The sequence below is a fragment of the Centruroides vittatus genome, unplaced genomic scaffold (genome assembly GCF_030686945.1).
Source record: "Centruroides vittatus isolate TY-2023 unplaced genomic scaffold, ASM3068694v2 contig_417, whole genome shotgun sequence".
NCBI lineage: Eukaryota > Metazoa > Arthropoda > Arachnida > Scorpiones > Buthidae > Centruroides > Centruroides vittatus.
Window position 1 is genome coordinate 346965 of NW_027122227.1, and position 25590 is coordinate 372554.

Below are 25590 nucleotides of genomic sequence, written 5' to 3' on the forward strand. Positions count from 1 at the left end.
TTCAAAAATTTACTGTTAGTGACAATTTTTTTCTCTAGCAATAAAGTTCAATATGTTAAAATACAATCAGCAGTTTGCAAAACAGAAAAGTTTGCCAAAAAGGATTTTACTGCTATTGGAATAATTGTTCCTTTTTCAGCTTTTCATTAGTGAGTAACTGTAACTAAGCTTAAAATTAAAATATTAAAATTATTTTCTGTTTAATTTTTCAAGCTTATTTTGACATTTATTATTATATTATTTTTATTACATAGTTAATTAATTTTATTTGATATATAAAATAGATATAGAGATAATGATGTGATAAAAACAATTTTGACCTTTAAAAGTCAATTTGTTCAGAAAATGTGTTTTCTTATATGGTAAAGACATGGTGGATTTTGATGGTCAGACCATTAAATAGAATGCTGAAATTCTATTTTGTTTATTCAGTTACTGTTTAGAAAACATTACATGCAAATTTATTTTACTACTGCCATTTGATTTGAAAGTTACATAATTATATTTTAAATTTTACACAAACGTTATTTAATTAATATTACACTATAGCTATAATTTTCTACACTATAGAATTTAAAAAATTAAACAAGTAAACCAAAATTGTAGTGATGTCTTTAGTTTCAATTCCATTAGCAAAAAATGTAATGGTTCATGGCAATGCTGTTGTAACTAAACAAAACAAAAAAAAAATGGCACATCTAAGAGAGGCTATTACTTTAAATATAATTATTTTTAGTTATCAAAATTTACTATATAGTGATGAAATAAGCAATAAATTTCTAGTTTATTGGGATGACAATTATCATGTTACATGCCTTAATCATCAAAGTTCTCTGAAATGATATCATTATATAGATAGAGGCTAATTATTATAAATTTATCAGCTTTTAAGATACAAATTCAAATAGGAGCAATTAAAGCATAGACTGAACATAGAAAATGAATAGAGAGAACTAAAGGTGAATTATGCATTATAGTTATCTTTTGTTTCTGGAAAATTTGCAATGTCTGTGACATACAAAGGATTTTTCATATTTTCTAGACACTCTTCATGACTTTAGACAAAGGAAAAACTGTTTGATGCATTCATAATTGCAATTTGAAATCAGTAAGTAACTTTGCCTCATTGCATCTCTCACATACTTTCAAATTGCCTTTTAAACTTATATAACCTGCAGGTTATTCATACTAAACTGTAGTGTGTTTTTTACAAATGTTATTTACACATATACAGATTACAGAATAAGTTCAGTTTCAATGTTTATGAATTAATATAAATTTTTCAGTTATACTTGTAATTGTTTATCACAGTTTATGTAAATTTATTAAAGTGAGAGTCTTTAATAGTATTTACAAATATAAACATCTAAAGTCAATAGTTATATATTAAAGCCAAATGATTGCCAGATTATATCAGGCTATATTATTACTACTGTTAATTAAATCTAAGTAATTTTGATAAAAATTGCCAGGACAAAATTTTAAGTTTACAAAAGTTTAAGAAAATTCTTAAATAGACAATACATACAAATGTGTCTTTTCACTTAGTCCTTTCACAAACACATGACGAAAATAACAATTCTACGGTGGTGGAGTCGACCTTTTATTTGAGGCTACTTGTCCACCTCCATAAGTAAAAAGGAGGGATATTTTAACGTTTCATGTTAAAAATAGGAGGGATATTTTAACGTTTTTACATATGGAGGTGAACAAGTAGCCTCAAATTAAAGGTCGACTCCACCACCGTAGAATTGTTATTTTCCTCGTGTGTTTGTGAAAGGACTAAGTGAAAAGACACATTTGTTTGTATTGTCTATTTAAGAATTTTCTTAAATTTTTGTAAAGCTAAGTAATTTGGCACTAATGGCAGGTGTTGGGCATCATCTCTTGCTAAATTTAATAATTATAATTGTTTGCCGCCTCGAGCGCCACCGTATTTTTTGTGAGAAGAAAAAATGATAATTAAAAAACGTTTGGAGACGAGAGTTTTTTGTAACGGCCAAGTAACGGCCAAGGGCGTCAGCCATATTGTTTTTTTTTTCTTGTTCTTGTGTAACGACCCGCAAACCGCATTAAACTTTTATCAAACCGCAAGTGTTTTCTTTCATATTTATACAGTCCATTAAAGATCGACAAACATCTGGTCCGTCGAGGCGGATGAGAAGAAAAGAGACAATTTCGCAAGCAAATAAGATTGAGTTCAAACCTCATTAAGTCGCCTATCCAAGGTAGGAAGAATTTATTTGTCCGTTACACGTGGTAGAGAGTTTAAAATGGATCAGCTCGAGAAATTAAGGAAAAAACGCGCTTCGATAAGAGCTAGTGTGACGAGATTAATTAGTAAAGTCGATAGTCTAGTTGAAAGCGACGATAGAGAGACAGAAACCTTTCTAGAAATATTGGATCAGTTTAGTCGAAAGGAAGAGTCGTTGAGAACGTTAAACGGGGAGATTGAGGGCCTCATTACTAGCCCAACTGACTATGACACTGAGATAGTCAATAGTGAAGAATATGAGGACAAAATTATAAGTTGTAAATTTAAGATCCAGTCTCGTATTAAACGATTAGAAGCAGATTCGTCCGTCGTTATGGTGAGTCAGGCCCCCGTAGGTCGAAATAACTCCGCTAATATTAAATTACCAGAGATTCCTCTACCGAAATTCTCTGGAAGATATGAAGAATGGAGTAACTTTAAAATGCAATTTGATAATATCATTTCGTCAAGCGAGCAACTATCGGCTGAACAGAAACTACATTATTTGAAAGCTGCTCTCATAGGGGAAGCTAAGAGTTTAGAAACGTTAAATGATTCATTTGCTTCATTGTTTCAAGCGTTACAAGAGAGGTACGAAAACAAGAAATTAATAGTAGAAACCCATGTTAATGCGATTCTGGACTCTGTAAAACTAGCTTATGAGTCAGCAAAGGGTTTGAGGAACTTAATTGATCTTGTGAATCGGAATATGCGAGCTCTAAAGGTCCTGGGATATGAAAGGAATGAGCTCTCCGATATCTTAATTCTAAACATTGTACTTCAGAAACTGGATAAGGAGACTCTAAAACAGTACGAGTTCAGTATTAGTTCGAATGACGTTCCTAAGCTAGATAATTTGATTTCATTTTTGGAAAAGCGTTCTCAGATTTTAGAAAATATTAATAAGGCCACGTTCGTGAAGCCAAGGTGTAATCAAGATAGAGTTAAACCGAGAAACTTATTTGTGAAATGTAACAATTCTATGTCTCGTTGCATTTTATGTAAGCAGAATCATCCTGTTTACAATTGTGATTCTTTTCTACAGTTGGAAGTCTCCCAAAGAAACGATGTTGTGGCCAAAAACAACCTCTGCTTCAATTGCTTAAGTGATCGGCATAAGTTATCACATTGTAACTCCAAAAGCTGCTGTAAGATATGCCGAAAGCGACATAATACATTACTGCACCAAGAGAAACAAGCTATAATTGGTTCAAATGCACCAGTGATCGACAGCAAACCGATTTCAACCAAGCAGGATCTTAATCCCGACGCAATAGAGTTTCGTGAGAGTATACCTCACTCACTATCATGTATTGACAAGGGAAATAAGACAGTAATTCTCTCGACAGCCATGGTTTGGGTTTTAAATCATACTACCGGAGCCAGCATTCAAGCGCGCGCAGTATTGGACTCGGGCAGTATGTCAAATATCGTAACTAGAGATTTCGCAAGTCGTCTGGGCACACCGCAAGAAAGAATCGACCTCACAGTCTCTAGTATAAGCGGAAATAAAACCTCGGTCAAGTTTAAGCTGCCTGCTACAATAATAAACGGTAATGGATCCTTTTCTAAGACGCTAGAGTTCTTAGTGGTGCCAAGGATCACGGATTTACTTCCGGTTTCCTCTCTACACGTCAGCAAAACAGAAATACCCCGTCAGTTAGCTGATCCAAGATTTGCTACACCAGGCAAGATTGACATGCTTATTGGAGCTGAAGCATTTTTTGAAATAGTCAAGAACGATCAAATTCGTCTATCGTGCAACAATAACCTAACATTTCGCAACACAGTTTTTGGATACATCGCTACTGGGTCCACAGACTCTAATGATCAAGATAAATATTGTGGACTAATATCAGAGTCTGAATCAATCGATAAATGTTTACAAAGGTTCTGGCAAATAGAAACTCTTACAGAGGCTCCAAGTTTGATGAGTAAAGAAGAAGAGTATTGCGAAGATCATTATCAAAGAACTCACAGACGTAATGAAGATGGGAGATACATTGTGCAGATGGCAACCAAGGAAATACAAAACTTGGGAGAGTCAAGGAAGTTAGCATTGAAGAGATTGAATCAATTGTGGAAGAGACTATCAAGGGACAAACAATTAAAGGAGTTATATCAGAACTTCATGAAGGAGTATTTGGACTTGGGCCACATGGAAAGGGTGCAGGAACCTCCCGCTGATCAGACAGCATACAATATATGTTACTACCTTCCGCATCACGGTGTGTTTAGACCAGACAAAACCACTACAAGGTTAAGGGTAGTCTTCAACGCATCTGCTCCCACAACTTCTGGGCTGAGTCTAAATGATCATCTCTTGAAAGGTGAAGTAAAGGAAGATGTTTTCGAGATCATGACAAGATTTCGAAAATACAAGTACGCTTTTACAGCAGATATCCAGAAAATGTTTCGTCAAATTCTAATTGAGCCCTCGCAACGAGATCTCTTAAGAATTGTTTGGAAGAACGAGGAAGAAGAGATGCCAGTCACCTACAGACTGAAAACTGTGACTTATGGAACCGCCAGTGCTCCCTTTCTGGCAGTGAGAACCCTTAAGCAGTTGGCTTACGATGAAGCAGCAAGATATCCTCTGGCCTCTAAAACCATATTACGAGATGTCTACATGGATGACATTGTGTCAGGTGAGCAAGATTTCGATGCTGCCCTCGAACTACAATCTCAGTTGTGCAACATGTTGAGCACATGTGGAATGACACTACACAAATGGAACTCTAATTCAATGAAATTGATGAACAGTAGTTCACCAGAAAATAAGGAACATTGCTTTTCCTCAAGTGCGGAACCAACAGTAAAAACCTTAGGCATTATTTGGAAGCCGGTTGAAGATCAGTTCATATTCAGGGTATCGATTCCAGAAAAATTGCTTTATACAAAACGAGAAGTATTGAGTGTCATCGCCAGACTTTATGACCCCTTGGGTCTTCTGGGACCAGTTATAACTCGAGCAAAGATCTTTCTACAAAAGCTGTGGCTCAGTAAGCTCGACTGGGAGGATACTCTACCAGAAAACCTTAACTATGATTGGGTGAACTTTGTGTCGTCCTTGAAAGCCCTGGACGATCTTAAGATCACTAGATATATTTTAACAGATCCACTTCAAAGGGCTGTCTTGCTAGGATATGCAGATGCCTCGGAGTCAGCTCATGGAGCAGTAGTTTACATGCATTGCATAAAGGAAGATGGAACTGGCAAGACACGACTTATTGCTAGTAAATCTCGTGTCGCTCCTCTTAAGGTTATGACAATCCCTCGATTAGAGCTATCAGCTTGTCTAGTACTGTCTCAACTTGTCAAAAAAGTACGCTCATGTCTGCAAATGGATATAGCTGAAGTGATCCTACACACAGATTCAACTATTGCCATCGCTTGGATCAACACTCCCGCATATCGCCTGAAGACCTTTATTGCGAATCGTGTGGAAAAGATCCAATCTATTACTGAAGGCTGCCACTGGAAACATATAACTTCCCACTCCAATCCTGCAGATGTAGTTTCTCGGGGTTTAAATCCGCAAGATCTACTATCCATGGAATTATGGTGGAGTGGAGTGCAGTCTCAAGTAGCACCAACCGTTCAACGTCAGGATGAATATGCCATCGACACTTCCTCCGATGAAAAATATCTATCTGAGCTTAAAAAACAATCGCATGTTAATTTGGTGTCAGTGTCAAGCTCTGACCTTGACAATACCCTGTTTGAACTTAGTAATAATTACATCAAATTAATTCGCATACTTAGTTATATTTTCCGGTTTCTACATAACATAAAACACGTAACTCGTCGATTTGGCCCTTTATCAAGGAAAGAACTCCAAGAGTCCAAAATTTATTTGATCGGCAAAGTACAAGGAATGGCCTTTGCTGAGGAAATAAAAACATTGCAAATGGGAAGGAATCTAACGAAGGGTCAATTAAGCAGATTACATCCCTTTCTAGATAAACAGGGTCTAATGAGAGTCGGCGGTAGATTGAGCAATTCAAATTTATCATTTGATAAAAAGTTTCCAATTCTGCTACCTAAAAATCACAAGTTAACCCACTTGATTATGAGATATTATCATCTGAAAAATTTGCATGTTGGTGCACAGACTTTACTTTACCTCGTCAGACAAGAATTCTGGCCTTTAAGTGGAAGAAACCTGGCCAGAAGGGTGGTACATGAGTGCCTCGTTTGCTTTAGAAATAAACCCAAAGTCATGGAACAAATCCTAGGAAATCTTCCTTCGGAGCGAATGACTCCAAGTCCCCCCTTTAAACATGTAGGGATTGATTTTTGTGGTCCCTTTCTTATTAAATATAAGGGACAAAGAAAGGGCACCTATCAGAAGTGCTACGTCGCAATCTTCGTTTGCCTTGTGACTAGGGCAATTCACCTTGAAGTAGTTACCGACCTAACAACCGAGGCAATGATAGCAACCTTGAAAAGATTTTTTAGCAGAAGGGGTAAAAGTGCGTCAATTTGGACAGATAATGCCACAAATTTTGTGGGTGCCAGTGCGGAGTTGAAACGCCTACATAACTACGTAAAAACACCTCCTGACAGTTTAGCTGATTATCTCGCCAGCGAGGAGGTCACTTGGAAGTTCATACCGCCCAGATCACCAAATTTCGGTGGCCTTTGGGAAGCAGGAGTGAAGTCCTTTAAACATCACCTAAAAAGAACCGTAGGTAACTCGCATCTAACTATAGAGCAGTTTATAACTATCACCACGCAGATAGAAGGAATTTTGAATAGCCGACCGCTCACTCCTATGTCCTCTGATCCAAGCGACTTCCAAGTTCTAACTCCAGGACACTTTCTTATCGGAAGACCTCTGACTAGACTACCGGAGTCAGATCTCACCAGTAAACCAGATAACTATTTGTCTCAATGGCAAATGTTAACTAAATTTGTTCAAGTTATATGGCGTAAATGGAAATTGGACTACCTAAACAACCTACAGGCCCGACATAAGTGGCAATTTGAGAAGGACAATATAACACCAGACTCAATGGTCGTCTTAAAAGATGAAAACCTCCCACCCGGAAGTTGGTCGCTGGGCCGTGTACAGGAAGTTATCAAAGGACCCGACGGGAAGGTGAGAGTTGTTCTGGTGAAAACCCCTCAAGGTGTTTTTAAGAGAAGCATAACAAAATTGTGCCTGTTACCATCCATCTAGAAAGAAAATGTGATTCTCCTTGGTGACCTACACGCGTCATTTCTGTTGTAATTGTTAAATTTAAATTTAATGTTTAACATTGTTTATTGAAGTATTACTTCAACGCGGGCCGGGATGTTGCCGCCTCGAGCGCCACCGTATTTTTTGTGAGAAGAAAAAATGATAATTAAAAAACGTTTGGAGACGAGAGTTTTTTGTAACGGCCAAGTAACGGCCAAGGGCGTCAGCCATATTGTTTTTTTTTCTTGTTCTTGTGTAACGACCCGCAAACCGCATTAAACTTTTATCAAACCGCAAGTGTTTTCTTTCATATTTATACAGTCCATTAAAGATCGACAAACAATAATTAAATAGATATTTTAATGATAATTTTAGAAGGTTGTGGAAGAAAAGAATCTGCCCAGAGCAGGACTCAAACCATCAACTCCCATTTATTATGCAGTTGTGTTGCCAGGTATGCTACCAAGTAGGTTTTATCCGAATTAATGGGTTCTGGAAATGAGGATTGGGCAAAGGTTCTGGTAGTGTAACTATCAACGTGACCATATGTTAAGTGGGAGTTTCCCACTTTGGGCCAATTCTTTTCTTCCAGAACCTTCTAAATTAATTATTAAAATATTAACTTATTTATAATTATTAGATTTAGCAATGACATCTAACACCTGCCTCTAGTGCCAAATTATTTAGCATTTAATTAATAATAGTAATAGTAATATAGCCTGATATAATTTGGCAATCATTTGACTATAATAATATTTATATTTTTAACATAATATAATAAACACTATACAGTGGGTGATCGATTAACGAACACTTTCGCAGAAGATTTTTATGATCGAACAATGAACACCTCACAGAACAAACATATGAAGAAGTGATGTAAAATAATGAATACTGATTGATCTCTCATCTTCAGGAAAAAATTTTAAACTTTTCGGAGCGTGGGAGACGTCAGCATCGACGCTCAACCTGGTATATACTGATCGGATAATATTCCTCTGAACTTTGAAACTGTCCCTTGTAATTGTAGCCTTTTATTTTTCTGACAGAAACAATTCTTTTATAGTATTCATGAGACTGTCGGATGGGCACTCATTAATTTTGCATTGGTTTTTATTTTCGAAAGGTGAGAGTATAATAGCAAAGGTATAGAGTGGGCATAAGATGTTTGATGTTCCTGGGCAGTATGGCTTGAACAGGTCTACAGTAGGCTGCAGTTCAATCTTATTTAAGGATGATACAGTATAATCAAGAAGACTCAATCAGCTAAACAAGTAACAAAAATCACATCTAACAAATAAAGAACATCAAAGAGCTCGTGATGGATCTGAAACAGATCTAACAACAGAAGAACACTAAGAACTCTTGAATGAAGAACACCAAAAAACTTGGCAAGATATGTTTTCTTCTGAAAAAAAGGATTAATGTCGATATCTGCTCAAACATTTTTTGAAGAAGTGGGAGGATGTCAGAATGACAGTCTTAGAATGGCATCCAAACCAGGTTGAGGTTAATAGGCTGAGGGATCTCTACAATTACAATGGTATTAATTACTTCCGAAAAATCCTGAAGAAGAAAGAAAAGCATCGACATTAGAGATTCTTTAACCCCTACAAACAGCAAAAACATGATTAATAAAAATGCAATACTGTGTATATATGTATTTTTAAATTTTACATACAAATAAATGTAATAAGAAAGTATATATTTTTTTATTTCTTGAGGTCTCCGGAACGAATTAATCAAATTCTCATAAAAACCTCTGGTAAATTGATAATCGGTTAACGAACAGTTCGGATAGTGAACAAAGTCTTGGAATGGATTATGTTCGTTAACTGATCACCCACTGTATTTGGAATGGCAAACATGTGGCAGACAAAAAAATTTTATTCATAAGCAAACAATTTTTAAATAAAAATAATGTTTGTAAAATTGATAAAATTTCTAAAATACAACTATAAATTTCTCATTAATTCTTATTTGTAGCTTGTTTTTTTTCATATTTTAGTGATATAACCTCCTTCAAAGTAAGTTAAATAATTTACATATGATTTGTAAGTGTAAATTGAAAGTGTAAATTGAATTTTTTTTATTAAATCATTCAAGATTTTAAATTATAATTTTCAAAAATTTTATCTAAATTTTATAAAATAAGAAATAATTAGATTGTGTTGTTCCTGAAAATGATATCTTAAAATATCAGAAATGTTCAATCTATTAAAAAATAATGTTTATTCAACACCAAAATGATTTTTACTTTAATTTGAATTAATATATGTGGTGTATGCCTTGCTCATCTTATTTATGAATTATATCAATATATATATTTTTATACATTAAAAATATCATCTATGTAAGTTTTATTTTTTAATATTAAAATATAACAGGAACAGTATGTCATTTCAAATTAAAAATATAATTTAATACTCAAATAAATATTGTTCTGTATTAAAAATTGTATACCTTACTTTTTAAAAATAGATTTCAAAATATACTTTTAATCTATTTTATTGAATATTGATCATTTTAAATATAATTATGATTAATTTACTTATATGAAATATTATAATTTTAATGTTTAATTATTTTTACTTTTTAGAAAAACTAGATGAGAATCTAGATAATTCTTCTCTTGTTAATGATATTCAACCCAGTAGTTTTAATGAAAAAGTGCCAAATGTTAATACAGTTACTTCTAAACATAGTGCCTTATCAGAAGGAGATTTTTTATATAGTTATGATTCACTTAATATAGCTTATCCTAATATATCACTTCCAGTAAGTTAAATTCCTTTGCTATCTTTATACAACTGATATATAATTTGTTTTAAATAATAATGTAAACTATTTTGTATTATAGGTAGCCCAATATATGACACAACATAATCCACATATCTTTGAAAGTGCTGCTAACTTATTAGATAAACAAGACAAAAATTTTAAAGTCGAAGCATTGAACACTTTCAATTATCCTCCATCTCCATTAAAATCTATGTCTAAAACATCAGAAGCTTTGGCATTACAACAGAGTGTAATAGGTAATTATTAGAAATATAATAATAGAATTTAATTTAAAATTTTCATTATAATCATAACTAATAAAGTGGTTTTTTTTTTTAAGGAAAATTACCAGTAAAACCAGTATCTCCTGAAATAGTGGCAGAGATTGTAGAAAAAACACGTCGTTCTTCCATTCCAAAGACTTCAAGTCCACATAATTTCAAAGATAAAATATTTCCACCAAATACTAAAATTCAAGAAAAAGACAACAAATTACCCATTAATAACCTGCCTGTACTGTATAATGAATTAGTTAAATATCCTCCTGAATCAATTAATGCTGTTGTGGAGAAGAAATCTTGGTTTTCTAGTAAAACTGTTATGAATGGAGTTAATTCAACATCGTCGTCTGATCATTCACCAGCAAAATCTCAGGAAAAATCACGGAATCGAAAAAATAGCCAAAGTAGTCGGAGTAGCACAAGTTCAAAAAAAGGAAAATGTACAGAAATGGTTGCAACTCATAGCAAGAAAAATATATCAGAAGATGTCATAAATCAATTAGAAAAAGAAAGAAATAATCCACAAACAAAACTACAGCGAAAAGTAATGAATACTAATTATTATTCTGCTTCAGAACCAGATACTTTATCATTTATATCTGATAAGTGTGACACTGAATCTACATTTTCAGAAGTATTTGATACTGAGTCTAACATATCAGAAATAAGTGGACTAGATGAAGAAATGTTTAGAATTAAAAAACTTTTAATTGATGTTCCCAATTCCTCACTTATTTCTAATGAAGCAAGTTCTCAGACTAATTTATTAAATATTTTGGATGATAAATCTGAAAAGGAATTTCTTACAGAAGAAACACAAACAATGAGTGACATAAGAAATCAAGCCACAGAAACAGAAAATGATTCCGAATTGTTTAAAATTCTAAGAGAGAAAGCACATTTAGAAGGGCAATTAGTTACTATCAAAAATGAAATGGACACTATTTTAAAAGAAAAAACAAATCTCCAAAAGAGCCTTGCATTATTTGAAGCACAGTTACAAATGCAAACACAAGAAACTAATTTAGCTGTTAAAGAAAAAGAAATTGCATCACAACAACTGGAAAGATTACAATTGGAATGCAAACAATGGGATAGGGTGATATCAGAATATCAAAATAGAATAGAGGCTAAAAATTTGGAAATTAAAGCCTTAAAAGAAGATCTATCAGAAACAGAAACAACAAATGAAAAATTAAAAATTACTATTGAAAAAATGAATATTGATTTAGAATCCAAAGAAGGAGCTGTAACAGGCTTAAAAAACAAAATAGCTGAATTTCACGTTGAAGTACAAATGTTATTACAAAATAAAGTTCAACTAGAAAACGATATTAAAGGTATTAGATCAGAAATGGAAACATTACAAAAATCAAAAGAATGGTATCAAGAACAACTTTATTCAGTACAGGAGAGTCGGAATAAAGTTCACCGTGAATTAATTTCAGTTCAAGGAAATTGTGTTGCATTGTCTAATGTTATAGAACAATTGAAAGATGAAAATAATCAAGTCAAACAAAAAATTATTGAAACTCAGCAAAGAGCTGTAAAGGAGAAAGAAGTTTTGATGAATCATCTTGAAAATATTGAAGCTGACATGTTAGAAAGAGAAAGCCTTTTTCAACAAATTGAGAAAGATCAAGGAAATGCTGAAGAAATATTAACTGAAAGGGCTAAGAAGGTAGAAGAGGAACGTATCAAATTGACAAATACAATGTACAAAGTTTCAGATTTAGAACATCAAGTGGAAACTCTGAAACAAGATTTAGAAGAAAGAAAACATTTCACCAATAGTTTAGAAAAAAATCATTCTGAATTAATGAAGCAAGTTACTTTATTACAAAAGAATATTAAAGAGAAAGATCTAGCAATACAACAATGGGAACAAAATTACAAATCTCTAGAACAGAAATTAAAACATGCTGAATTAGAACTTAATTCGAGAGAAGAACAAATATTTGCATTAAAGAGTGAAAAAACAGCAATTGAGGTTTCACTTGCTGCTGCAAATGAAGAAAAAAAGAATGTTGATGATGCCTTAAAAGTAGTTAAAGATAATTTGAACAGAGTTGAAACTAATTTTAAGCAAATGAGAACAGAATTAGTATCAAAATCTTCTCAAGTTGAGCAGTTAATGAAGGAGAAACATCATTTAGAAGAAACCTTTCAAAAACTAGAAGAACAGTCTTGGCAACAAGAGAGAACTTTTGAAGCTCGTTCTTCAACAGATAATCAAAATCAAGAAATTATAATAGATGATCTTAAAAAACAAATAAAAGATTTAAAAAATATAATAGAAGAAGTTAATAAAAGCCAGAAAGAAGATAAACATAATGCTCAGAAAATTTGTCTTGATGCAGAAAAAGAAAATCTCAATCAACAAATAAATAATTTACAGATGTCACTAGAAGAAGAGAAAAAATTAAACAAAATTCTTAAGAAGCAATACAATTCTCTTCAAGATAAACTGGATGAATGTTTAAAAGATAATTCTTTATTAACAAATACAAAACAAAAAGTCTCAAAAGAAAACATAGTTTCTTCAGAATTATTTAATAATTTAAAACTTTCTGAAAGTTTACAAGATGAATTGAAAACTGCATGCCAAGAACCTGAAAAACAAAGAATGTATAAATCTATTATTAAGATTTTAATCAGAAAATTGAATGAAAAAGATAAGAAAAAAATTAACACTGAAAAGAAGAAAGCAGTAAAACAATTAAAAGAAATTAGTGTACAGACCTTTGAAGAAAAATATACTAGTAATGAAGAGCATTTTCCACAAGATGATTATATCCAAAAAATACAAGAATTGGAGCATAAAATAAATATGTTAAATGAAGAAAATGGAAGACTTCAAGAAGGAAATAAAATTAATGAAGAACTTGAATTTAAAATTAAGAGGCTGGAAGATGAAATTGCTTCATTTAAAAAATTGAATAAAGAACAAGAAAGTGAAATTGAAAAAAATAAATGTGTCATTTTAGAATTAGAAAAAGAGAAAGGACAATTAACAGGTAATAAACAATTCTTTATAAAACAGTATACACCTGATTATCCAGGCCAATTGTTGGTAATGGAGGCACAGATAATGCAGAAACACAGATAATCCACAAGTCTGTTTTAATGAAAGCTAATAGATTTTCCTTTTATCCAGTTTTTAATTTTATATTAAATTTAACATAATAGTTTATTTATTATGAATAAAATACATTTTAAGAGCAATAGTTAATTAATAAGCTTTAGATGTGATCAGAGTTGAATTAGACTTTTGACACAAACAGAAATTTCAGAAAAATTCATTGAACTGTAGTGTCTCACAACTCACTATGAATTTCTTGTTATTATTAAACAAGAATGAAGGTTGCCAACTAGATATCATGAAATGTCATTACTTTTGTGATATTAATGATTTATTGACCAGGATTCAAAATACTTTCTTCAAACAATTTTACAACTTATTTAATGAAAAAAAAAAAATACAGTATACACATAAAGCTGTACTGTTCAAGAACCAACTGTACTTACTGCACTTGTTAGACTATTTAATTTATGCCTTCACATTCTGTAAGTAGTTCTGATGCCTCAATATACCATTTTAAATAACAAGAGTTAACAATGCAGAATTTTTATTTTATATTTTAATGCTAATATTTGTATTCCTGATGTAAATTTTTATTGAGAAGTAAGCAAGCATGGATAATCAAGAGTATACTGTATTTGCATTCAAAATAATAATTATTTTAAAATATATTTGATATTTTTCTTTTATAAAATGAGTTTTATGTAATGAAATATTTAAATATTTTTTTCCTCTAACCTATTTTTACTAATTGAAATTACTTGTAAGTGTTCATTTAAAATAATCTTTAATCATAAGATTTGGTGATAATGATTTAGTGAAAATTTTTTTTCCCAAACAACAAAAAGTAATTATGTCACAAAATTAGAAATAATTACTATTATACAAGTGCATAAGAATAGTACCATCGTGAAAATAAATACTATCTGACAGAACTTTTCATACGTAAAATTTTTTCATTGTATTGTAGTGTTGTCAGTTATATCTAATATCGTATAGCCTTTCAAATTTTTATTTGTAAAATTACTTTGCATATACTTTTGTTATAGTGAATATTGGACCAAAACCTCAAATGACTCTTCTTTGAACTATCTACTACTAACATATGAATTATTTCTTTGTTTAGTGATTCACCATATTGTTGTTTGTCATTTTAACTGATGTTATGTAGAAAATGTGGAGCAAGTAATAGTAGAGTAGCATACAATGCAATGAAAATGAACATACTATAGTTTTTCCCAGAATAAAGAATGGAGCTGATGTACTTTGTCTATATATGTAAAGGAAAATAGTTCTATTTTTATCACAAAATGGAACATGATATATAGGAAGAAGCACAGAACATAATATTCAGAAAATTTTCTAATTAACAAAGTTGAAGGAAACAAATATTTTGAGTGTTTGATGTAAGGAAAATAACAAATGATCAATTATGACTTTACGAGTATAAAATGCATTTTATTAACATAAAACATGATAAAACCTTTAAATCTCAAATTTGAAGGGAGCAAAAACTGGCCAGTTTGAGTTAAGGAGAATTCTATATATAGAGGTACAGTATATGAAAAATAGAAAAAATTTTATTCAGATGTGAAGTAGAATAAAGGATGCAATTCTGCAATATATTTAAGTCCATGATATTTATTTGAATCATTATTAGAGCAATATATGAGGATGTAATAACGATTTAAATAAAATATTATGATTTAGATATATCATAAAATTACCTCTCTATGCTACACTGAATTTATTTAAAAATCAAATGTCACATAATAAATTACATAAAATATTTACAGGAAAATTTAGGTGATTAGCAAATAGATCTTTATTAATGTAAAAAGACTGTAAATTCATAAAGCACTGAAGACAAAGTTTAAGATGGCTGCCACAAATGAAGAACATTATTCCAAGTAGAAATATGAATTATGAAAAAATCAGTATTCTTCAATGGAAATTAAAAAACAAAGCACTAAAATAAACCTTACCTACTGTGGTGCCCACTCTATCCATTGTGACAAAAAACTAACATTTCTGCTAGACAGAGAATATAATTTTTAAGATATCTGATGATGCTACTGAAAAGCTAGATTTAGCAAATTTTCTGCTAAATTGGCAACTGAGGTCACTGGCTTACTGTATTAAAGCTACTTTACCAAACAGTCCATCAAAAGAATTCATGGAACATACGTTAGCATCTGCTGAGTTTAACTTAAAGAGAGACAACATTGATATGTGGAATTTCATTTGATTTAAGGAGTAGAAAAATACATTATATTATATAGAGTATTTGCGAGAACCAACAATCCAGTTTAACTTGAGGGATTCAAGAAAGAGAAGATTCAAGATTTGAGGTTTTACTATATAATATTACATGATTTGCTACAGTGTGAAGTACTACACAAAAGAACATACAGTACAAGGTAGGTATCATAATTGAGTTTGTATGACAATCTATAAATCTATATTTTTCAAAAAACTCATCAGTTGTCGTCTGTCTCATCTGTTGTAATTATTCTTTCATTACAACATGTTCTAAATCCTTGAATTTTTTTTCAAATTAGCTGGGTCTATAGAAGTTCAGTAAACAGGTCAAGTGTGTTGTGATCAGTTCAACCTGTTTTGGCATATTTTTGGGTTATTGTATTCATGTTCGTATGTAACATCTTCAGTAATATTACTGTATTTTTGGATATATTGAGGTGAGATGTCACCAAATCCTGCATTTTTGAAGCATTCAGCAATAGCTATTCATCAGTCATATCCTAAGCCCAATATAATATATTGCTCAAAAAAGTCCCACTTTAATGACACATTTTGAGCCCTTATCTGTCGACTCTTATCCATTTATTCCAATAGATATTTTATCAACTCTTGTTTATACTAAGTATATAACAATTACAGATGGTAGCTATCTTCAACAATTATTGTTTAAGATAGTAATGCATATAGTTGGAGCTAGCTCCAACTATATGCATTACAGGTACTTCTCATTTTACGACCTATCTGCTTAACGACCACTCACACTTACGAACACTTGAGCTTCGACCTGCAATTCGGGGAATTCCCTTTCTCAACTTGAGTGTTGATCAGTGATGAATGGTGACATGCGCACTAAGCATACTATAATTGTTTTATAGTACTATAATAGGCTAATAGCATACTATAATAGTCTTTTTATGAATAAATTTGAAGTTTGTTGCATAATTTGTATAATTTTACAACGATCCTATATTCCCAGCGCAAGCTTCTCGCTTATCAACTAATTCGCTTAAAGACGTAGTCGTCGGAACTGACTCGGTTTGTAAAGTGAGGAGTACCTGTACTATATCATGTATTATTATGTGATCAGTATGAAATCAGTTATAATCTACTTGAAATTTCTAACATTTTGAAAAAAATTTGAGATTATAAAAAAGAAAAGAAAAAAAATGTCAGAGAATATCATGTGATGTGATGTTTGAATTTTTTAAGTTTTTATTCTACTCTATTTTATTCAACTTTGTTCTATTTGCAAATTTCTATTTGACATTCTACAGAATGGCAGACACTAGATCAAAGAAATCATCTCAATATTATTTCTAAAGCAGTAAGAAAGGACAATGTTTACAAGAAAAGTTTACCTTTTCTCATAAACATTGAAATACTTCTTAATATATACACTTAGTTATGAGAACAAAATCTATCTTCCATCTTTGTAAGTTGAAGAGGTAGAACAGCAGACTTCAATTCTGACTGATGTGTCAGTTTCATGCATTTTTGTTGTGAGGAAAGAATTGTGATCAACAGTTGGAAAAGTACAATCACTAATTAAAAAGGGATTTTATATGAAGAAAAAACAGGATGTGAAATGTAATGAATTTTCTCATGGCCATTAGAAGCATAATTCATTGATTTTGAATACAAAAGTCATCCAGACTGATTTCATGGAGACATCACTACTTTAAAACAATCTGTCAATATTGTCAAGAAAAGAAGAATGTTTATTATCTGTATGAAACATTCATTGATGTTAGTCAAACGTTGGAAAAACAGTACAGTGAAATTTTATCAAGGTGCATTTCTTCATGGGTTGTCAACTGGATTAAGCCATCCAAATGGTTGTAGAAAAACTTAATCTCTGTACATGCAGGTAATGAAAATGGATTTGTGCTCTCCTACTTTTTTCATCAAATTGCAGTTGTGATTATTATCAAGAAATTAATGATTTCTGCTTTGAAGAATGGTTCAAAATATTTATTACACTTGTTCCATGTGTTATTGTTATGAATGATGCAAAGAATTTGCATCATTCACAGCATTTGCTTTGAGAATCTGCCCACAACAACTCGCATTATGCAAATTCGACTGCAGACTGTATGTGGCAAAAACAAAATTTGTGATTGGTTAACTAAGAAAGGAGCCATGATAGCCTGAATAATTGAAAAAGGAATAGTTGAAGGTGATAAAAATAGAGGAACTGAAGTATTTGAGTTATCATGCTGATGACATGTCTAAAGCAGCAAGCTACACAATATTATGTCTACCACTATATCATATGGAACTTAACCTGATTGAGTTAGCCTGGGGTCAGATCAACAGTTTAGTTGCACATCATGATAAAACTTTCAAGCAGTGGCGTAGCGTAGTGGGGGTGGCAGGGGCGGCCCGCCCCGGGCGGCACTTTTTGGGGGCGGCAAAATTTCATATTAAATAATAATAATATCTTGTAAAAATTTTTGTAATAAATGTGATTATTATATTGCAAAACATGTATACATGACTTTTTTATTTGTAACCTGTACAATACACAATAATGATGATTGTTCTTGCTGAAAAGTTTTTTAGAATTACTGTATATTTTAGTCTTTTAAATTGAGATACCTAAATAAGGGGGCGGCGAAATTTTCCTCCGCCCCGGGCGGCTGACTTCCACGCTACGCCACTGCTTTCAAGTTGGATGATGCCAGAATTTTATTTGAAGTAAGTATAAATGTTATCAACCAATTTATTTTGGCCTCATTTGTCAAGTATGTGTTAAAAAAGGTAAAAGAATTTCAAAAATTGAACTTTTCTTCTGAAGACATTGTTGTGGATCCAATGATCATTAATATGGACTATCAGACTACAGTTCTGAATGGAACTGAATAGGATTGGAAGATGATATTTGATTGATGATAAGGAAAATCCTTTATTTATTTGTGTTATCTAACAATTATAACCTTGTTTTATTATTTTTCTTGTAAAATACAATTTCAATAATAAAAATTTAGCAATTCATGAATTTTATTATAAAAGTAATAAAATAATTAAATAACTACAATCTAAGACCATTGTTTTTGTACAATTCTAATCCAATACAATAAAATACAATACAGTTATAGTTATAACCCCATAATTTGTAAACTTTGTTCTTAAAATAGCTTAGTTGCTTATCTATGGCAACAGAGTGATAGACACTCAAGATCCAGTACATTGGCTCCATTTTTATTCTGGGAAATACATTAGTTATTAATTGTAAAGTACAATATAGATGTATCACATCTGTTTTTCATTGCATTATAAACAACTTACAAAAGGAAACTACAAGGCCACAGGTTGAATACGTGGGATTAAATGAAAAACATGTTGCAAAACTTTGCTTTATACATATATAAATATGAAAATTGGCTGTTAAAATATAAAAATTTTGCATTTAAAAATAAGATTTATAAATTTTAGCAAGAATTGTTGATGTAATATTTACTTGGATATTAATTCTTACAAATATTTTATACCATACAATTTAAACTGCGTATCTAAGAATTAAGCTATTTATTTTAAAAATCAATAAATAACTTTGTTTTTCTGTGTGGTTGAAGAAAAATTAAAATAAAAAACTATATTGTTAAACCTTTATGGTAGAAATATGTATTTTTTCAACATGAATTAAAAATGTGTGTAGGTTGCATTAATTATTATAAAAAGTCTAATATACATAACCTATTATACAAATCCAATTTAAATCTATTATTAATGAAAATATACTTTCAAATAAATTTTAAAATTATAATGTAAGCAGATTATATGGTCATAAACTAAGCAGAATTTTAATCTTTTAATTTTTTAAAAGTATTTTAAAATTTAATTGTACATTTTCTATTGTTAAAATAATTTAAAATTACGATTTCTGTATAACTTGTATAGTTTATTAAATTCAGAATAAATAAAAATGCATATATGTTAATACACAGTTACAAGTAATGTTACTGTATGCTATACAGTTATACTTGATTCTTAGATTACACATTTGAAATATGAGGTTTTAAAAATAACACAACAATGAGTATATTTTAAGTATGCATATTGTTCAAAATTATGTGCTCTATATACTGTAGTTATGCCTTTGGCCATTAACAGTGTTGTTTACATTTGTCATAACATTCGGATGATAATGACTTTAAAAATTTGTTGTGATAAACATTTTAAAGAATGTTTAAATTCTTCAGCTATTCTATTTGTGTACCTACCAGCTTGGAGAAGATCTGCATAATCCCTTTAAGTTAAAACAAAATTAATCAAATTTTTTTTATAATTCACAATGAGATTTTTATTTACAAGCTACAATTTTTAAATGTAGAACTGTTGAACTAAAGCTAAATTAATTCTAACAATCATCTGTTTTTATCTTTTTAAATTGGTTTTTTGTTTCTAACTATTTGTTTTGTCTACCTTCTTGCCGCTACATCTTGCTTTCGTGTCTTTTGTTGTTTTTGAGAACCTTCCAAAAGTTAATTCTTGTTTTGTAACTACTTTTATTCTTTGTTCTTAATTTTAGGTTATTCTAGCTTATCTAAATTATTTTCATTTTAGGCATGTTACTTCATGTTATATATTGAGACTATTTATTTGTATTCTGAGTCATATATTTCTGTAGTGTGTTAGTAGGATCAATTTCATGTGTGCTAAATTTCAAACAGTCATTATCATACAAATGCTATGCAATGATATTTACTGTTATTTTAAATAACAAAATTTCTTTATACTTTGCAAAATTTAAAATACATGTGACATGCTTAGAACACAACCTCATGTTCTTCATGTAGTTTGAGAATCTACTATACTTTTAACTTGTAATACAAAATTATTCTGTCAAAAAATAAATGGTTAATGTTACCTATGGTTCCAAAATGGCGGCTCGTCTCTGATTCCAGCGAATAGAAGACGGGAAACAGTGGGGACACACGTCCTAACCTAACCTAACCTATTCTAATAAATTACCATAATTATTACCAACAAAATTATTAGAATAGGTTAGGTTAGAACATGCGTCCCCACTGTTTCCAGTTTTCTATTTGCTGGAATCAGAGACGAGCAGCCATTTTGGAACCATAGGTAACATTAACCAAATAAATTAATTACAGTAAACAAATTTACAAATTTGTCTTATTTTAACAATTTTTTAATGTGATGGTAGTGATAGTAATTAGATTGGTAATACTTAATTATATTTAATAAAATTTTTCTGATTAAACATATATATTAACAAAATTCTCAAATTAGAAAAATTATGAATATATGTTTATCTTATTAGATATTTTGTGACCTTACAAAGTTAAGCACATTGATTTCATAGTCACAGCATAATGCCATCACATTATTTTAATATAGTAATTATCTTATATGATGTTCAAAGTTTTGTCTTTAACAGTTGATTAATTTTCATTTAATATTCCAAAAAATATTTTAAATTAATTTTTATATTTATTATATTTGATTGATATTATCAATATTATATGAACTCTGATTTAACTTATTTGATATCTTTCAATTAGATAATAAATATTTAAAAAATACTCTAGATATTCTTCTATTCTCCGGTGTTTCTGGTTAAGAGTATGTCATTCTACAGAGGCAAAAAAGACGTAGACATAAAACTAACTATTATAGTTAGTTAATCAAGGATAATGGAATCTATTTATATGAAATCTAATTCATTGCCTTAACTTTCTTTTGCATCTATTCTTGCCAGAACCCTAATAAATATCAAAGGATGATAATTAGGAAAGATATTTTGTCTTAGGCAGAAGGTGAAATCATTTTCTTATTCAGGTAGCAATGTTTATTAGCTGTCTTAAGTCTACTTGAATGCCAATATGGTAATAAGATTAATGTAGCATCTATAATTTATAGTTATCTCTATGAGTTTTGTCCGATCAAACTTTATATATTACAAAGAAGCCCAACCATAGAAATTGTATTTGATTATCAGAAGTGATGATAGAGAACTTTTTTGTATAAGCTAGGACTTTGTACAGTACAATGAAAAGCCAAATTCAGTTTTTAAAGGCCTGACTATTGTTGAATGAATAATCGATACAAATGTGATATATTCATCATTCTTAAGGCAGCATAAGTCTCGTTACAGTGAAATATATTACTTTTTTATATTTTATATGATTATTATGGTATAAATTAAGGCTTCTCATTGGAATTGTTTACTGTTACAATAATAATAATTCTTCCCATTCTTATTTAGTTTTATTTATAATGTTATTTTCAAATCATCTAATTTAAAACAATATGAATAGGTTATTGATAAATTAAACTGTTTTCTAAAATGCTTGATTTATTTGAATCTTTGTGATAATTGTAATCTAAAACTTAAATAATATAAAATATCTAAAACTTTCAAATAAAATAAATAAGAATGTTGTTAATTAATTTTTCTAATTAAAACTCATTATTTATAACTCGATCGTAGACTGCATAACTTATCAATACAACATGCTCAGAACACCTTGTAAATTTGCAGCCGTATTTATTAAATACTAACGTTTTCAGTCGTATTTAACGACCTTCTTCAGGAAAAAACAGCAAAAAATCGAACACTTAAAACATTTGCAGTAATGAACAAGTGTTTTGGAACATCATTATTTATGTTTATCATCATCAATTATTGTGTCTTTGATGATCACACTATGATTAATACAACAGAAATATCTGTTTAAACTTATGTCATCTACTGATACTTTAATTAAAGTACCAGTAGACGACATAAGTTTAAATTAAGATAAAGGACACAAAGGCATAATAATTAGAAATATCTGTCGTTCATTATTTTGGCATTTAGTCACCAAAAGGTTTGCTAGTATTTTCTTAGGATTTATTCATGAACTTGTAATTAAAAGATTGAGTGTTATTATGCTATTCTTAAATATCAATAGTTTTTTTCAAAATGGCAACTGAATTATTTTTAAAGCAATTATTTTAAAATAAAAAAAATATCTAGTTTATTTGAAATGAATTTTATAAATGAAAAGAAAGAGAAATAATAACATCAAACTAGAATCATCAACATTTAATATATTAATACATAAATTAATATTTTTTTAAAACTAAAGTAATAGTGTTGCATAAAATCTCTGCATATTATATTTTTAAATCATTGTAATAGTATAGCTATTAATTATGATATTCTGGTTTTTATTATATATGTATTTTAAATAAAGTATGATTAATTATATATTTATTGTTAGGAATGAATAATAGCCATGACATATTAAGAAATCAAATATTAGATTTGGAAAAGCAAATAACAAGTAAAGAAAAAACTATTTCTTATTTGGAACAACAGATGCAAAGTATAGTACAACATCGTGAAGAAGAAGAAAGTAAATTAAAAAGTAGAATAGAAATTATGGAAAAAGATTTGCAAAAAGAGAAAACTTTGATTAAAGAACTCCTACATCAAGTAAGTTCATTTTAATTGAAATTATATTGCAATCATGATTTACATACAGATCACATTCCTGGAATGTGTTTGTGTAAACAAAAGATTTGTATAAATAAAGAACCAATATCTCAAAAGAAATGCATTAAAATTCTTAAGGATATTTTCTGTCAATACAAGGAATCAGCAATGTAACAGTTTTAACCTTATTTTATGATTAAAATTAAGAAAAATTTTGTAACTAACACAAGTGAAAGTTATCTATTTAATACTAAAAAAATAAAGGTAACTTGTAAGTATTATTCTGTAATCTTATGAAATAATGTGTAAAATAACATGTCTAAATATCATAGTGTAAAATCTTAAGTTCAGTGTTGTAAATTTTTTTATACCTTGCAGGAACATATAGCATTTTATTTTAATTTGTATACAGAATGAGATTTGTTGTTAATACTAATGTTTTAACATGTTGACTGCCAGATTTGCATCGTGTGAAATGTTTCCTAATGTCATTTTCATTTATGCATGTTATTGTATGCTGTACACAATTTATAACATTTACTTTTTAGCTAAATTCATAACAGAAGCCTATTTTTGCCAAACAAAATCTGTGAGTTAACATGTAGTTGGTGTATGAAATAGGCCAATATAATATCAATTCAGGTAAAACCAAGCATAATTAAAGATTATAATAATGAAATGTCTGACATAGATCATTCAGGTCGAATGTTTTCTTATTATTAAGAAAACATTAAGAAAATAAAAACCATCATGTGGCCAAACACATTGCATTATGTATTTTCAAAATAATTATATATAAATTCACATATCCTCTTCAATCAAAAATGACATAAAAGATCTGAAATTCAGTGGAAAAAATCATTGAATGTTTGATTGGAGATAAAATGCCAAACAATACAAAGAAAGTTAAAATGAAGATGAATTTCATTATATAGAGGCTATATACCAGAAGTGGGCAAGCAAGAGTTCAGTGGGAGCCGAAATGTAGGTTTTGCAAAATGCATGGGAGCCACAGTTCTGTACTGTCGTGGCAGATAGTATGGTAAGGCAGGGAAGAATAGGGTGTCCCCCATCTGAGTCGAGAACTTGTTTTAAAAGAATAGATTTGAAATGTCAATTTAATTTATTGCACCAACTTGGAAATAAATTACTAAATATAACATATATATAATTACATATTTTCACAAAATTGTGGAAATAAAATTATAAAAGTAATAATAAAAAGCAGAAATTAACACTTTCAGCAAGAGCCACATGTAACTCAAAAAGAACCACATGCGGCTCTCGGAGCCACATTTGCCCATGTCTGCTATATACCATCCTTTGAGAAAAACAGTATTTGTCAAGGCCACGTCAGGTATGCACAAAAGATAAGAACACTACAAAACACGCTATTATTGTCTAGTGTGCCAAAAGAAATCTGTTTTTTGTGTTAGTTCACAAATAAACACATTATTTTCATAAGTTTTAATAGCACTGTTTTGATTACTTAGTATTACTTTTTCTGTGAGTAAATATTCTGTTCTGAGGTGCTGTATCTTATTTTTTTTATTCTTATATCAGATACCAACTATCTATTATTTACATCTATTTGCTACTGTTTGCTCATTTCAAGACCACCAAAGGCAAGACCATGTTTTATGAGATAACTATGAGTTAACTCATAATTGACAGTCAACATGTTAAAGATATATTTTAAAATTTTGCAAAAATAAGAATCAAATAAATTATGACAAGTATATTTAATTTTTACATAAATGAATTGAAATCTTTGCTTTTAAATAATTTTGTAATAATAATTATTATTATTAAAACAGAAATTTCAAGAAAAAAGAGAGAACAGTCTGCTAAAGAGACAGATCACAAGTCTAAAATCTGGATTAGAGAAAGCAAATCAAATAGCAGACTCTAGACAAAATGAAATTGCAAATATTAATAAAGAACTTAATATTAAATATGAAATGGAATTAAAACACAGGTCAGATATGGAATGTTTACAAACTCAGTACCGACAGAAACTATCAGCTTTGGAACAGTTACAGAAGGAAGTAGATGAAATGAAAGGTCGTGATCCTGCATTAGCTGAACAAATAAAGGTTTGTTTTGTTTTTACTAAATAAATAATTAAAATAAAAATAAAGCTTAATTAATTAATTATTAAGATCCATTTTTCATTACACACAGTTTATTTAATTAATTAAGCTTTGTGATATGAAAATATCTGCTGAAAAATGTTTACTATGGAACAGCAGAGAAATAAAAATAGTCTTCAACAGTTTATAGAAAAGATAACTGGAA

At 30.2% G+C, this 25590-nt stretch overlaps 2 protein-coding genes across 2 annotated transcripts in view; both read left to right on the forward strand.

Moving 5' to 3' along the window:
* The window catches only part of LOC136976626 (golgin subfamily A member 3-like), a 47684-nt gene that overhangs the window by 13152 nt on the left and 8942 nt on the right, over positions 1–25590 (forward strand). The window contains exons 3-7 of the mRNA XM_067271963.1: positions 10039–10217; positions 10300–10477; positions 10561–13518; positions 23078–23292; positions 25110–25388. Coding sequence (XP_067128064.1) covers positions 10039–10217; positions 10300–10477; positions 10561–13518; positions 23078–23292; positions 25110–25388 — 3809 coding nt within the window. The remainder of the gene's footprint in view (positions 1–10038; positions 10218–10299; positions 10478–10560; positions 13519–23077; positions 23293–25109; positions 25389–25590) is intronic.
* LOC136976624 (uncharacterized) lies at positions 4125–7482 on the forward strand. The gene has a single exon (XM_067271959.1). It carries the CDS (start codon positions 4185–4187, stop codon positions 7437–7439), a length of 3255 nt encoding a protein of 1084 aa, XP_067128060.1. The 5' UTR covers positions 4125–4184; the 3' UTR covers positions 7440–7482.